General features: G+C 51.2%; 1 protein-coding gene across 1 annotated transcript in view; it reads left to right on the top strand.

Annotated features, from left to right (window-relative positions):
• FAM222B (family with sequence similarity 222 member B) overlaps positions 1-15,749 on the top strand; it is a 39,660-nt gene extending 23,911 nt beyond the window's left edge. The window contains exons 2-3 of the mRNA XM_015421875.1: positions 9,336-9,460; positions 13,757-15,749. Of these exons, the coding sequence (XP_015277361.1) occupies positions 9,379-9,460; positions 13,757-15,282 (1,608 nt within the window). The 5' untranslated portion in view covers positions 9,336-9,378 and the 3' untranslated portion in view covers positions 15,283-15,749. The remainder of the gene's footprint in view (positions 1-9,335; positions 9,461-13,756) is intronic.
• Positions 15,750-16,453: the final 704 nt, after the last annotated feature.

Genomic DNA, 16,453 nt, shown 5'->3' with positions numbered 1-16,453 from the left:
TTGGCTGGCTGAATGAAAGGCTTGCTGCTGAGGAAGATTAAATGTTCACCAACTGACTTGGTGTGTGCATCAGGCTGTTCTGAGAAATTAGGTGAAGCTCCCAGAACTTGCGACAGGGCCCGGGCAGAGAAGGCAGTAGAGGCTGTTCTTTGCTCTGATAAAGAGGAGCTGGAATGAACCGCTGGCTGATTTCTGAACTCTGGACTGTCACGAAGAGTCGCTAGGCGAAATGCATCTCCATCAGTTTAATTCTTGAGATGTCACTTACAGATCTGCCTCCTGCAGGGAAGTGTGGGACCACGGGCTCCGGTATGTGGCCGGTCAGTTCTTTTGCTGGCAGAGCAGCTGCGAGACGGGGCTTAGCATTTAGAGCATCCCAGTTTCAGAAGCCTGGTGTCAGCATCTTCCTGACAGTTCATGGGGTTAGGCAAGGAGGGGCAGCCCATGCTCCCTGGGCATTCTTCCTCCTCCCTGGATCAGCAGAGCAGACAGTGGAACTCTTGGGCAGCGGCTTATAATGAGGCTAAAAGAAATACACTTTTACATCCTTCCTGGATGGTGGCAGATATTGGTCGAATGAGCTTATAGCTCAAGTTAAGAGGCTGCATGCTTGCAAACCAGAGGTGCCAAGCCTTAACTATCTCCTGACTTGGAATGGTTGCCCCCACTACCAGGTTTAAGGGAGGAAGGGGCAGTCTGCACATGGAAGAGGATATCTGTTGTATAATTTTTTTTAAAGCTTGGGGGACACCTTTATTTAATACAAAAACACATTTTCCTCCACAGCTTCAAGAGCATTTGCATGCTGCTGGCTTTGGGGTGTCTGCAGTCCCCCCCCCCCCCCCCCCGGCACCACCCCCTTTTTTCTTTGGGGCTGCTGCTTATAGGAAACAGGTGCCCAAGTTGAAACCTAGCAGAAGGCTTCATGCATTGCTTTCCTGCAAACCTCACTCATTGGGCAGCTGCTGCCAGTAAGCAGGTCGGGGTAAAACCCAGACTCCTCGTGTCCGCTCTGCCTTCAGCATTACTAACCAATGCACTTCCGACCCTTTTAGATGATCTCGTAAACAGCCACTGTTTTATTTGGCTCGTGGTACATAAAGAGTTTCCACCGAGCAAACCAGGGACGGGAAAATTTGTAAGCTGGGGACCTGTTCTCTTTCAGGCCAGTCTTGTGCCACAAATGCTTCTCTGTGGTGGTGGTGTGTTGACAGGCAGGCTAGTAAGAGCACTTGTGAATTTGTTGTAACTCTGACGGGGCTTACTTACAGTAAGTACATGGGTCTAGGGAGCTGCAGTGGCTCAAGTGGTTAAGATGCTGAACTGCAGGCTGTGGAAGGTCAGTAGTTCAGCAGTTCGAGACCCGGGTGCCGCAAGACGGGGTGAGCTCCCGTCTCTAGTTCCAGCTCCTGCCAACCTAGCAGTTTGAAAGCAAGAAATTGCAAGTAGATAAATAGGTACCACTTCGGTGGGAAGGAAACAGCGTTCCGTGCGCCTTGGTGTTTAGTCACATGCCGGCCACATGACCACGGAAACGTCTTCGGACAGTGCTGGCTCTTCGGCTTTGAAACGGAGATGAGCACCGCAACCCTAAAGTCGGACTCGACTGGCTTTCGAGCAAGGGAACCTTTACCTTTACATGGGTCTAGTAGTGGTGGCGGTCAGGGCTTCTTCACCTGTGTCACTTCTCTTTCCTCTCCCCTGCCAGCTAGGAGAAGCCAGTCTTTTTGTGGGCATAGTCCATATTGCAAAATCAGTTTTGCCGGCTGCTGATGGGCAAAGAGCCCAGTGGTCCCATGTTCAAGGCTGGAGACCACACGGGTGGCCCTGCTGATGCTTGGAGGGCCTCTTCCTGTACCAGTGCATTAGCAGTCCTTGGGTTTGGAGGGCCGGCCACTCTGGTTTTATTCTTTTTCTTTCGTGCACTTAGAGGATTGGTGCAACTTCTTTCTCCCATTTCTCCCCTCTTCTGGAGCAGCTTCGAGTTCTCACTGATTGCAAAAGTGCTTTGAAACATTTGTCTGAGAGACTCTCTGGAAAGTGCACCCTGTTGCTAATTAAAAATCAAAGGCCATTTTCTGGTCTGTTAATTACAAACATGTAGGCAAGCCAGCCCACGGGAACTGGGCCAGAAACTTCCCCTTCTAGCCACCTGGACAGATTTCGCACGAGAAGCTTGCTAATGTTGTTGCCTGCACTCCATGGAGGTCAGAGTGTCGTCTGGGGGAGGGGCATGTAACCCTGTTTTTAGTGTTTTCTCCTCACCATAAGTATGGGAAGAAGAAGAAGAGAAGAGATTGGATTTATACCCTGCCCTTCACTTGGAGTCTCAGAGCAGCTTACAAACTCCTTTCCCTTCCCCTCCCCACAACAGACACCCTGTGAGGTGGGTGGGGCTGAGAGAACTCTGACACAAACTGCTCTTTTTCAAGGACCAGAGCTTGTGACTGACCCAAGGTCACATCAGCAGGTGCAAGTGGAGGAGTGGGGAATCAAACCCGGTTCTCCCAGATTAGAGTCCGCACACTTAACCACGACACCAAACTGGCTGACCCTTCCATGCCAAGATGGCTGTTGACGGGAGCCTAGCCCTGTTCCTTGAGAGATTCGAGTGTGTTGTGCAGCGATTCATAAATTCTGTCCTGGGGGAATTCTGGAGGCTTTTTGAGAGCTTACCACGGCAGGGGGTTCCTTGAAGAACTGTAATGACACAAAGGCAGGATGAGCCCCGTGGGCAGAATGTTAAGAGAGCCCCGCGAGCTCACGACTGTGCCCAGCATCCTGTTTCCCAGCTGGGCCAACAGCAGGGGCCCGAAGAACAAAGGTCGCCACCACCATCTACTGTCCTTCAGAGATGCATGGTCAGCTCAGTCATTCAGAGGCAGCTATCCTGGCTAATCGCCACTGACAGACCGCTCCGCCTTCACACATTTGTTCAATCCCCTTTGTAAAGCAATCCAGGCTAGAGACCGTTGCTGCAGCCTGTGGCAGTGAGTTCCGCAAGCAAATTGCACCCTGTGTGGAGGAGCACACTCTTCTGTCGCATTTGCCCCTACAGTTACAGGCAGGGCTTTTCTTCTGGGGGAATGTGCCGCAACAGAGTTCCGGAACCTCTTCGACAAACTTCTTTTTAAAACGTTTAAAAACACATGAGTTTTCAGTATACAGAGTGAAAACTTCATTTCCCTCTGGAGAATTCCAGCACTTCTTTAAAAAAAAAAACCCCAAAACAAGCCCTGGTTATAGGCATGATGGCTCGTCGTAGGCTGCACTCTCCATTCACATGGGGAAGAGCTGTTACGCGATCTGCTTGGTGTGCAGGAGGTCCCGGTTTCATTCCCTCCCGCTAAAAGGACCAGGTGCTAGGTGATGTGAAACAACCACTAACTTAGACCTTGGCGAGCCTCTGCCAGTCTGTGGGGACAATACCGACCTCGGTGGACCAATGGGTCTGATTCAGTGTAAGGTAGTTTCGTGTGTGTTCATGGGCCAGTGATGAGCCTGGTGAGTCATGATGACAGCACTATGTCATATTACAACATGCTGCCCTTCTGCCCTGTTTTCACCTGCCCTGTGTACCTGGGGGGGGGGCACTCCATTCAGAGGGCAGTGTGCAATAAGAGGGCATGTGGCAGCCCATTGCAAGCGATGGAGGAAGGGAAGAAGAGAAGAGATTGGATTAATACCCTGCCCTTCACTACCCAAAAGGGTCTCAGAGCGGCTTACGATCTCCTTTCCCTTCCCCTCCCCACAACAGACACCCTGTGAGGTAGGTGGGGCCGAGAGCTGCCCTTGAGAGAACAGCTCTGAAAGAACTTGTGACTGACCCAGGGTCACACCAGCAGCTGCATGTGGAGTAGTGGGGAATCAAACCTGGTTTTCCGGGACGAGTCTGTGCTCCTAACCACTACACCAAACTGGCTTGGTTGGCAGTCTGTGGGGCACCCTGGTTGCACTGATATTCCTCCCTGGATCCCTACCTTGGGACCTCCCATCCACTTCTGCAACCAGTGCCCACTCATTGTCCTTAAGACTCTCCCTTTCCCAGCAGCGCTTCCTGCCTGTGATCTTTGTTTATTCAGCTGTAGCATCCTCGGGTGCTCACTGGTCTGGACTACACGCTGAAGCCTCCTCCCAAAGCACCTGTGCAGTGGTGTCTCTCTCCCACCCCCCTTCTCAGTCTTTCACAGAGAGGTGGATTCCGAGGAAGTCTCTGGCTTAACATTTTAAAATCCTCGCTCTGCTCCAGGCAAATGCAGTTGGTTTACCGCCGTCTCCCCTGTATTGCGTGTAGATGGCACGCCGTACAAAGCAGGCTTCTGTCTCTTTTGCTTATGCTTCTATGTGAATGCCACGTTCAGTGGTGCTGCATGGGGGTGGGGTGGGGGTAAATGATTAGTGCATATATGGAAAAATAAGCCGTCTAGCTCAGAGTTTCGACAAACTTGACCATGCTCACTCTTTGTGTGCTCGAGTGCTGGCACTCTGCCAGCTGTAGCATCACTTGCATCAGTTCAATTAGATCCAATTAACTTTTGTTGTCAAGAGGCATCGTCATTATTTGCATGTCCTTCTTGCGCTTTGCAGCTGCGTTTGTGCCCGGGCCTGAAGCGTGGTACTGGATGGACTTCAAAGCCACAGGGCTGCACCTTTGAGGTGGCCATCAAGGAGATTCTGCAGGGGGGGGCCTACCCCGCTGGATCCGGGAAACTCTAGAGCAAGTGGGTTGGCAGTATATAAGATGCCAGTGCCCTCGTGCCCCACATCTCTCCATGCAAGCCAGGGTGCCTGTTGGGCACAGAAACTGACTGGCATGCTACTGGGCAGTAGGTGGTCAAGGAACTGTGTAGTTGGGGCTACGTGTCGTCAGGCGATCAGGGGTGGAAGTAGTGGGGACAAGAGTGCTTTCCTTTCCAACCCTCCCAAGTGCCAGGTTGTTGGGGGTTGATGGCCGTGGCCGGGTTATGACAGAGACCGGAGGGAGTTTCCTATTGCAGTGGACTCGATGCTAAAGCTGTGTCGACGGAGCTATAGAGACGTGCTGAGTGAAAGAACATGCCTGCGTTCATGACCGCCACGTTGCTGGAAATGTCAAACAGCTGGTGGGACTCGGGGTTTGGGGAATCTGCAAGCTGCGGTTTTCTGGACGCGCCAGACCCTAGTAGCCTGCCGCTAATTAATCTTTGGCGTTTAAAACTGAAAGTTCATTTGCCTGGAGTCCAAAGAAGGATCTTGCCAGCTTTCTACTCCAATGTGGCCTGTTTCTCTCTCCCTCCTCCCTCTCTCTCTTTTCCTTCCTTCCTTCCAGTGTCAGTTTCACAGCAGATTCTTCCCTCATGTGGTCATTTAAAATCTTGAGAGCGTTTTGGAGGCACAGATGTGGTAGATTCCTCATCTGAAAAATCGGCAGAGGTTCTCACATAGACACGGGGAAATGTATGAATTACTTTTCTTATCAAGTCTAAACTTGTTTTTAACAATCAAATTGCGATATACCCAACATAAAGAGGGGGAGCCATTGCTGCTGCACCATACAGGGAGATGCCCTCTGCCTGAGAATTCACCCTGGTCTTTCAGTCTCTTGTGACCACTGTTCCCTCTAAGCTGAGTTAGTGTGAGCTAGCTCACAGTTTTTTAGCCTCCATCTCACACGTTTTTGTCTTGGCTCAGGAAGGATGGCTCCAGAGCAGACTAATTTCTGCAGTGACCAAATGGCTCGCTCACAACTGTAAGGCCAGTAGCTCACAAAGTAGAATTTTTCCTCACAAGACTCCACAGCTTAGAGGGAGCATTGCTTGTGACTGCACTCAGTGTGTGTAAGTTCGACCAAGCTGCAAACCCGCAGCTGGCAGAAAGGAGCAAGATGGGACAGGGAGATAAGCCATCAAACTTTATGTAAGGGCCTTGGGATAAATGACTGGTGATTCTGAAGCCGGGTGCCATCAGTATGCCGACAGCAGATTTCTTTGGCTCGACCACCTGGTGCTGTTGTTGCGGTCCTGAGCCAGTGCCTGGTTGCTGTGGTTAAATGGCTAAAGCGGAAGCTGAGGCCTAGCAAGTGTAGAGATGTAAAATTTCTGGAAATTTTGAAGCTAGGAAAAAAACCCGTTTTTCCCTGTTTTTTTCCAGGAAAAAACAGAAATTTTTGGAAAAATTGAAAAAAATGCTACATTAGCATTTCTTTTGTCTTTTCTAGATTGAAAGTCATTCTGTTACTTTAGGAACATAAAATATGACTATGGACATTTTTACTTGGCATGAAATTATCACAACTAGCATATTAAAAATACAGTGTATCCAAACAATTATTTCAAACAGAATACCCACCCACATGCAAAAACAAAACTGAAACTTTTTTATTTTCTTCTGACAATCGCACCTCCTAAAGGAAGAAATGCATCTTGTTCTTGCATTGGAGGGTTCAGTTTGTAACCTAGGACTTGCTTGTCTTCAGTGCACAGAAATTAGATCAATCTGATACCATATTTTAGAAATGATTTGGAAGATATTTGAACACCTTGTCTTAAAATATTTTATTCATCATGTTAAAATAAAACGTTCCATAATCATTTTTTTTTCTTTTTCAATTTTTCCAATTTTTCAATTTTTTCGGAAAAAAACCAAAAAGCTTCAGGAAAAAAATGGGGAAAGAACGGTTTTTCCCGAATTTTTCCGGTTTTTTTCCGGGCCTTCACATCTCTAAGCAACTGGGAGGTGATGCTAGTCAGGAAGGTCTTGGAGGGTGCCCTGACCTGTCAGATCTCAGAAGCTAAGCAAGTATACTTGGAAGGGAGATCTCCAAGGAATACCAGGGCCAGGATGCAGGGGGCAGGCAATAGCAATCTGCCTCTCTGAATATCCAAGCCCCACTAGGGGTTACCAGAAGTCAACTATGACTTCCAGGCACACAAGTACAAACAGACACACGCACACCCCAAAAAAAACAACCACCACCCAGAAGGAAGGTCTTGGAGGTTATGGTTCTTCCTCCCTTGCTGACTCAGTTAAGAGCTTGAGGGTTATACTGGACCCAGCACTATTGTTGGCGAAGCATGTTATTTCAGACGGGAAAACAAATGTTTTGTTTGGCCACATAAACTCATGGCGTGGTAACGTTAAGGCTACACTGCTGTATTGCACTTTACATGGATCTGCCCTTGAAGGTAACCCAGGCTTCACTTGGTGCAGATCACTGCAGCTCAATTACTATAGGGAGCTATTCTTCATTATTATTATTTTTTTTGCCATGTTCTAATTTTGTGATTAGGAGCTGCAGTGGCTTAAGTGGTTAAGACGCTGAACTGCAGGCTGTGGAAGGTCAGTAGTTCAGCAGTTCGAGACCCGGGTGCCGCATGACGGAGTGAGTTTCCATCTCTAGTTCCAGTTCCTGCCAACCTAGCAGTTCGAAAGCAAGAAATTGCAAGTAGATAAATAGGTACCACTTCGGTGGGAAGGTAGCAGCGTTCCGTGCGCCTTGGTGTTTAGTCATGCCGGCCACATGACCACGGAAACGTCTTCGGACAGCGCTGGCTCTTCGGCTTGGAAACGGAGATGAGCACCGCAACCCTAAAGTCGGACTCAACTGGCTTTTGAGCAAGGGAACCTTTACCTTTACCTTAATTTTGTGATCCAGTTTGTACTCTTTACTATATGTAATGTTTCATTACCTTGTCCTCCAGTCTTGTAATTCCTGCTTTACTGTCTGTACCCTACTGTGTCTCTCTGCAGTATTTTTCTGATTTTGTTGGCTGTATGTGGTGATCCCAGCTTTTGCTCTTTCAGTTGTAATCTGCCTTGAATCTTATTGATAGAAGTGAACTATAAAGGAAGTAAATAAATAAATTGGTGGAGAAGGGAAGGAAGTAGCGGTCAGTGCGGGAGCAAGGGGGGAACAAAAGTGGTGGTGATCAGGGGCAGAGAAGGGTGATGAAGCAGCAAGGAGCAGAGAATGCAGGTAGTGGAGGCAGCATTGGGGGGGGGGGGTTTGCGATTTCCCTCCATGCACGTTTTGCAAGAATTTGTTGACCTGTTAGTTCTTACATAACAGTCTTCACGCTCCACGTTCTCAGTGAGCAAAACGTTCTCTTAAAATGCTTTTCACTCGTCCCAGAAGAAGAAATATTTTGGGTTTTGTTGTTGTTTTTTAGCTCTACCCCAAATTTCCAGTTTTTCCATAGAAGACCTGAGGAAAACAGGATTCGCCCCTCCCCGTGCCTTTATATTTCTAGTCTCCTGCTTCCTGTGCACTTTCATAGAATCATAGAACGTTAAGAGTTGGAAGGGACCTTGCAGGTCATCTAGTCCAACCCCCTGCACTCTTCTTCTCAGCCATTAGGGACATGAACGTGTCTTGTGGATTTGTGGGGTTTTTTTTAAAAAAAAATTTTTTTTAAAGCACACACAAATGCTGAGATTCTGAGGAAACACTTCTACACTTTGTCCTATGCTTTGCCTGTGTGCCCATGGAATCTGGGCCCACTCATAGCCCAAGTCTTGCTCTGGGGGGCTTGCCCATTGCAGCTTCCTTCAAGCTGGGTTCAGGACTAGTTTGTGGCAGATGACGGCACTTCCATCAGTGTGCAGTTGTGGAGGCAGGGGGCAAGCACAGTCATGCCTTGACATGAGCATTTTACAGAAAGCTACAGGGTGCCGTGGACCATGCACATTCCATTGTTTTCATTTTGTAGACATAGCTGCCCTCCATTCTCCCATTTACAGCCACTTGTTTTGGAATTAGATGTTGAATTATGGATGGCCATCTTTAGTATCTCAAAAAGCACCTCTGTTTCCGTGACCTGGATAGCCCAGGCAAATCTGATCTTGGAAGCTAACCAGGGCCCACACTGGCAAGTCCTTGGAAGGGAGACCTCCAAGGAATACCAGGGCTCGGGATGCTGAGGCAGGCTATGAAGCTACCTCTCTGAAAAACATCCAAGCCCCAGTAGGGATTGTCAGAAGTCACCATGACTTCCAGGCACACAGACACACAGATACTTTTAAAAAAGCACCTCTGTTGGGCGCTTGAACTTTGCAGTGCTCCCTGCTTAAATGAGGCACACTTTTTTAAAAAATCTGAGGCTTCTTTGAATCTGGTACGTTACAGTAATGTGAAATTAAAACAGGAGCCAGTGTTGAACAATGAATTTGTTTATTAAATGTCTATGCTTCCTCTGGTATCTGAATGTGGAGTGGAGGGGGCAGTGGTAATACGCATATTTGCTGAAATCTAATGGGCAGTAGTTGAAAAACTGCTGGTTTGTAGCATCTTCCAAGAAGTTTAAGCAATTAAAAATTTCCGCCAATTTCCCAGTGATCAGCTTCCTCTCTCGTTGCAGGGTGCAGAGGTCTGAAGACCCCAACTGCTGACGGCTGCCTGTCATGCTGGCCTGCCTGTCGGGACCAGGGGATCTCTCTTTCCAGCTGCTTTCTTTCCCGCAGATGAATGCTGGACTTCAGAAATGTGAGTTGATCAGCCCTTGGCTGGGGGCCTTCTGGGCAAAATTCAAAGATGGACCCCCAGAATCATTAGTGGTATGCCCTGCTGCATAGAAGAAGTCACTGCCTGCAAGGGAGGGCTGCACTTCAGTGATGCTTTCTCCTCCAGGCCCTCAACCAATGGTGCAGGGTCAGTATGGGTGGAGAAGGAGGCGCGCTCTCTGGCTCTGCTGTCCACCCCCTTGGCACTTGGATTGCGCCTCTGCATCATGGTACTGATGGCGACGGTGGCAGCAGCAAAGAGGAGCTGGGTGGTGGGCTACATGCTCAGGAGCGCGGACTCCAATCTGGGAGAACCAGGTTTGATTACCCACTCCTCCACATGCAGCTGCTGGTGTGGCCTTGGGTCAGTCACAAGTTCTCTCGGAGCCGTTCTCTCAAGAGCAGTCCTCGAAAGAGCCCCACCTACCTCACAGGGTGTCTGTTGTGGGGAGGGAAAGGGAAGGAGATTGTACGCCTCTCTGAGACTCCTGAGTGAAGGGCAGGGTATGAATCCAGTCTCTTCTCTCTTCTTCTCCTTCCTCCTCCTTCCTCCTCCTCCCCCCCCCCCAGGCCTACATTAGGAAGGGCAGTGCCCAGCTGAAGGGGGAAGGGAAGAAGAGTAGGCTCGTCTTCCACAGAGGGTGCTGCCAGCCTGGGTGCCTGGGCAGGTCTCTTGCCCACCATGGCAAGGGTGGCCTGAATAAAACCCTGGAATGGCAAGGCAGCTGACTGCAGGGTGGTGGTGGGGCCACCCGGACCAAGTGCCCTCGGCCTCAGCTGACAAGGTAGCTACAAGCCCCTGGCACAGCGAGAAGGTAGATTTGGCACAGAGCAGGCATCCCTTGTACCCAGGCCTCTGCACTACCTCCCCGGCCTCTGTCAAGCACCACAGGACAGGCATAGATCAGCAGCTGTGCTTATCCCAAAGCCTCCCTTGCATTAGGCACTGCTGATAATGAAATCAGATGGTCCCACCCATAAAAGATTTCAGGTTTCTTCAGACAATGTCTGTAACATCTCTCTGGCAGCCTAGCCAAGGTGGCTCACAGAATAAAACATGACAAGAGTCATAAAAACTTATTTTTGATGGCTGCTACTAGGGATGTTCATTTGGTTCATCTGAACCGAATGCACCCCCGAACATGGCTGATTCAGGCCCCTTTCGGGCTGCTGCAGGCTGATTCAGATTCTCTGATCTGAATCGGCTTGCCGCCGAAATTCGGCGGCAATTCAGCCCCGTTGTATCTTATGGGCCATTGAAAACAATGGCTAAAACATAGGGTATATTCTGGGGGCTGGAGGAGACGGAGTTTGAGGGAGAGGCTCCAAACTTGCAGGATAGCTGCTGGAGCCTCTCTCCAAGATACTCACCATGTTTCAAGAACATTGTAGACCAGGGGGTCCAATTCTACGGGCCCCCAAACAGGTTGCCCCCATCCCCTCCATTGTTCTCTATGGGAAAAAAGTTACTTTTTCCCCACGGTGCTGTTAGTGGCTCTGGGGGGGGGAGGGGGTTTGAGGGAGAGGTTCCAAATTTTCATGGTAGCTTCGGGAGACTCTCCCCACATAAACCCCATGTCCCAAAGCAATTGGACCAGTGGGCCCAATTCTATGGGCTCCCAAACAGTGATTACCACATGGAATTCACTGCCACAGGGGGTGGTGGTGGTGACTGGCATGAACAGCTTCCAGATGGAATTTGACAAACATATGGAGGCTGGAGCAGAGCAGTGGTCCATCAGTGGCTGGTGTTCAGGAGTTGTTTTTAAAAAAAACTATAAGTAATCCAGTATACTATTAAAAGAGGTGAGGGGTTGCCCCCCCCCCCGCACCAGAGCATCACTTGCCCCAGAGACCAAGAGTTCCTTCTTATCTATAGCCACTAGTCACCAGTGTTAATCCATGTGTTAATCACTGTTTGGGTGAAGAAGGACTTCATTTCATCCGTTCTAATTTCTAACCTGACTGCTCAGCAGTTTCATTGAGTGGCCACAAGTTCTTGTCTTGTGAGAAAGGGTGAAAAGTACTTCTTTCTCTACCTGCTCCATCCCATGCATAGCCTTGTACACCTTTTATCGTCACCCCTCAGTCATTGTTTCTCAAAGCTAAGATCCCCAAGCGCCTTAACCTTTCTTCATAGGGAACGTGTCCTCCTCTTATCATTGTAGTTGCCCTTTTCTGCATTTTTTCCAGTGCTATAAATATTATTTTTTAGGTGTGTGTGGTGTGAGTGGTCCAATGCGGTTGCACCATCAATTTATACGGGGCAGGGCCTGTATAAGTGCTCTTCCTGTTGGTCTTTTGGGGTTTCTGTGTGGGCAGTGTGGCATGCTTGCAGTGCCACTTGGTCTGGAGTGTGCCACTTGTTCTCATGGCAAACAAGAACCTCCCAAGACAGTTCACTTTCCCTGAGATTCTCTGGGAGAGTCTGACTGCTGGGTGCTGCCTGCTGGCCTGCCTTAAGTGCTGCTGGCTGGGTTTCCCCATTGGAAACAATGGAGGTAATGGGGGTAACTTGTTTGGGTGCCCATAGAATTGGGCCCACTGGTCCAATTGCTTTGGGACATGGGGGTTTATGTGGGGAGAGTCTCCCGAAGCTACCCTGAAAATTTGGAGCCTCTCCCTCAAACCTCCTCCCCCCCAGAGCCACTAACAGAACAGTGGGGGGAAAGTAACTTTTTCCCTACTATAGAGAACAATGGAGGGGATGGGGGGCAACCTGTTTGGGGGATCCTTAGAATTGGACCCCCTGGTCTACAATGTTCTTGAAATGTGGTGGGTATCTTGGGGAGAGGCTCCAGCAGCGCTACCCTGCAAGTTTGGAGCCTCTCCCTCAAACCCTGTCTCCTCCATCCCCCAGAATATAACCAATGTTTTTGCCATTAACTTCAATGGCCCATAGGATATAATGGGGCCGAAAATGACATTTGGCTGGATGAAAGACTCCCAAATCTTCTGCTGCCAAAATTGACAGGTGGGAGTCTTTCTGCCGGCTGAAATTGATTCTGCCCAATTCGGCCAAATCCAAGTCGGGCCGAAGTTGTTGGTTTTTTCCACACCCCTAGCCGCTACACTGTGTGTAAAGTGAGGTCCAGTTGCAGCCGACTTAGGGCACCCGCAGGGTTTCAAGGCAAGTGATGAAGGGGAGGTGGTTTGCCATCGCCTCCCTTTGCAGAGTCGTCCTCGGTAGTCTCTCTTCCAAGTACCAACCCTGCTTAGCTTCCGAGATCCAACACAATTGGGCTACTCTCAATACTTCCTCTAAGCTGTGGAGTCTTGTGAGCAAAAATTCTACTTTGTGAGCTACTGGCATTAAAGTTGTGAGCGAGCAACTTGGCTACTGCATAAATTAGTTTGCTCTGGAGCCGTCCTTCCTAAGCTGAGACAAAAAACTGTGAGCTAGCTCACACTAACTCACCTTAGAGGGAACACTGGCTACGCTGTATCGTTTTGTATTCCAACCTCTAGATTAGATGGCTTTAAAGAAAGAGAGAGAGAAACTGGCAAATAAATGAAGGTGACAATTATCAGTGAACATGACGAGTGGAACTTCCCTCTCACGGTGCTGGCTTGGCTGCTGGTTGTCCGGGGCTGAACAGTTGGCAAGGCGAGGATGACTTCATGCCCCATTTGTCAGTGAAGGGCAGGGTATAAATCCAATCTCTGCTTCTTCTTCTCTTGGCCAGCAAGGCTTCTGAATGGCCACTGGAGAGTTGAACGGCCGGGAAGATATTTTAAAAACATTGCTTTGGTGGCAGGTGCCAGTGTTCCCTCTAAGCTGAGTTAGTGTGAGCTAGCTCAGAGTTTCTAGCCTCCGGCTCACACATTTTTTGCCTTAGCTCAGGAAGGAGGGCTCCAGCGCAAACTAAATTATGCAGCAGCCAAGTCGCTCGCTCACAACCTTAATGCCCGGAGCTCACAAAGTAGAAGTTTGTTCACAGGACTCCACAGCTCAGAGGGAGCACTGGCAACTGCTACCACAGCATGAGGATTCTTCGTGGTGTGACTGAAGGTCGACCATGACAGTCTTCTTCTGGGCCGGCTCTGCCTCATCCAGCAGCTGTTTTGAGGCAGCACCCGCCACAAAAGTCCAAAAGTGTCCCGGAGGTCCCTGGGTGGCGGCTGCTAGGCACAGGATCCTGGGCTCGGTGGGGCCCCCGGGTCTAATCCAGAAGGGTGGTTCTTGTGTTCTGAAAACACGGCACTGGTTGCCTGTTGAGTCGGCTCTTGACAGGCTCTCTCTCTTAACTCTGTTCCCCCCCCCTCCTCTCCCCACCAGGGGACACTACACAGAAAATGAGATCCGCACAGCACCCTACTCCAGCAGAGTTGGACGCGTATGCTAAGAAGGTGGCCAATCACCCCCTGACTATCAAAATTTTCCCCAACAGCGTCAAGGTTCCTCAACGGAAACACATTCGTCGTACTGTGAACGGACTGGACACTTCCGGGCAGAGGTACAGTCCATACCCACCCTCTCAGGCTGCTGTGAAAACCGGCCTACTGGCCATAGTCAGGTCCCCGGCCAAAGGCGTCGTCAAGGACTTTGACGGGACTCGTGCGCGCCTGCTGCCGGAAGCCATGATGAACCCCCCTTCCGCCCCCTACGCGGCACCAAGCACTTTAAGCCACCCACAGGTGTTGGCACGCCAGCAGGCTCTGCAGCACGCCCAGAGCATGGCTCAGCACCCTCAGGGGATCCCTTCAGCCATCCAGCACCCGCAGCCTCTGGCCCACCCGGCCCTGCAGCAGCAGCAGCCGCCGCACCCCGCCAACCACTTGCTGCAGCAGCAGCCCCCGCCGCCAGTGGGCTTGCACGGGGGCAGGAAGGTCCCAGACGCTGACGCCCCCCCGAATGTGACTGTGTCTACCTCAACCATCCCCCTCTCCATGGCCGCCACCCTGCAGCAGAACCAGCCCCCGGACTTGAGCAGCATAGTACACCAGATCAACCAGTTCTGCCAGGCACGAGCGGGCATCAGCGCTACCTCAGTGTGCGAGGGACAGATCGCCAACCCCAGCCCCATCAGCCGCAACCTCCTGATCAGCGCGAGCACCAGGGTGTCCGCCCACAACGTCCCCACGCCCCTGCCTTCCTGCGTGGTGAACCCTGGCGAGCATGCTCCCCACGCTGCCACCATGCCAGCTGCCGCCGCCGCCATGGGTGCCCCCCTGGGGAGCATGAGCAGGGGCTCCTCTGCGTACCAAAGCGAAATGAAGCAGGTGGCAGCCTGGAACCAGCACCAGCTGACTCACCTGCAGCAGATGTGCGGGGATGCGGTTGGCCCCTCTGGGCTGATGGGCAAGCCCCCCGCCCGAGAGCTAGGCGGGCAAGGGTTCCCCGGCAAAGCGCCGGGCTATGCCCTGGAACTCTGCATGGGCCAGCCGTTCAACGTGAAGCCCCCCCTGGAGAAGCCGACCCCCTCGCCTCCCATCAACGGCCTGCCCGGCCCCATGCCCTATGCCAACGGGCATTATTTCCAGCCCTTGTGGAATAACCTCCTGCCCACCCCTAACAGCGACAGCTCAGGCTCCCAGGACCTGGCCATGCCTTTCCACGGTGGGGGGCAGCCTATGGGGGCGGCCCTGGAGTGCGCGGCTGGACCTCACTACAGAGCTGGGGCCGGTGCCCCCAGCCAGAGCACCATGATGCAGCAGACGATGGAATACCTAAGCGGGGACTTCCAGCACTCCTGCCTTCGAGAGCAGGGCGGGGTTGTGCTCGGCAAAGCCCCCCGCCCCCCCATGAACCGAGCTCCCGAGCCCACTGATAGTCGAAGCCTTCCGCTCCCAGGCTATAGATAAGGCCGTGGTGGTCACCGTCACTGGCCGAGTGCGAGGGGGTTAGTCTTAATTCGAATTAATAAGCGGAAGGGGGGGTGTAATCTTTTTAACTTGCAAACTGACGTGATCATTGTTAGGAACTGCTGAACAGGAGACCAATCGTAGCGAGAGATTTTGTGTGTCTGTTACGTCTCCCGTCTGTCTGCTGCCTCCAGCTGCTGGCTCGTCCCGGTTCCAGAATGTGCCCCTCTTAATTTGGCCCTGTCCCGTCCCCCGGCTGTTTCCCGAGCACAGCTTCCCCGGCCTGGCAGAGTCACTGTCAAGCTGCTGCAGGCGTTGGCTTTTTCTCTGCAGGGCTCAGGCAGCCGAACCGCTGACCCAGCTCCCTCTGTCACAGAGGCAGAGGTGAGAGTCCAGCGCCCACGCCTCCAGGGCCAGCATCAGCGCCGCTTCTCAGCTCCAAAGCCCCCTTGGATGATCTGCACCGTCGCCCCTTTCAGCAGCCTTCCTTTGCTGCTTTGTAAAAGAGTGGACAGGTTTTGGGCTTCAGCCCTGCCATGCACGGGGCAGGATGTGCCCTATGCCTGTGCCACTGCTTACACTGTTACTGTTTTATCTTGGGGGTGTCGCTGCTCCTACCAGTCTGGCACTGCCAAGTTTTCTGAAGCACAGGAAGTGGAACTTAGACCCCTTTTGCCAACTTCCCTCCACTGCCCTGTACAAGCTGACTCTGTGTGATGGGGCAGACGATGTAGACTGCTCGGCTGTTCCACGAATGTGCCTGCCCCCCGTGCCCAATGGATGTCTGGCCGCTGCTGGGGTCAGTGACTGAGAGGGCTCAGTCCCCCCCCCCACGGTCTTTCTGGCACCCCACATAACCTCACTTGTGCTCCATGAACCAAAAGGCTAGTGAATTATTATTATCATTGTATGGCATTGTGTGTGTGTGTGTGTGTGTGTGTGGTATAGCCAGGAGATCCTAAGATTGTCTGGCAACGAGATGTTATTTTTAGCGTTATGCAGCACCAGGTGGCGAGCTAGACTTGTTTTGGGGGCAAGAGATGTTTCAGAGGCGCTTGTGCCATTGCCTGCCTCTGCGTCATGACTAGAGATGTGAAGGCCCGGAAAAAAACCGGGAACATTTTGGGAAAAAATGTTTTTTCCCCATTTTTTCCCTGAAAAAATTGGAAAG

The sequence above is a fragment of the Gekko japonicus genome, unplaced genomic scaffold, assembly GCF_001447785.1.
Source record: "Gekko japonicus isolate JY-2015 unplaced genomic scaffold, Gekko_japonicus_V1.1 scaffold21, whole genome shotgun sequence".
Lineage (NCBI taxonomy): Eukaryota > Metazoa > Chordata > Lepidosauria > Squamata > Gekkonidae > Gekko > Gekko japonicus.
The sequence above is the reverse complement of the archived record's forward strand: the minus strand, read 5'-3'. Positions and strand labels throughout refer to the sequence as shown.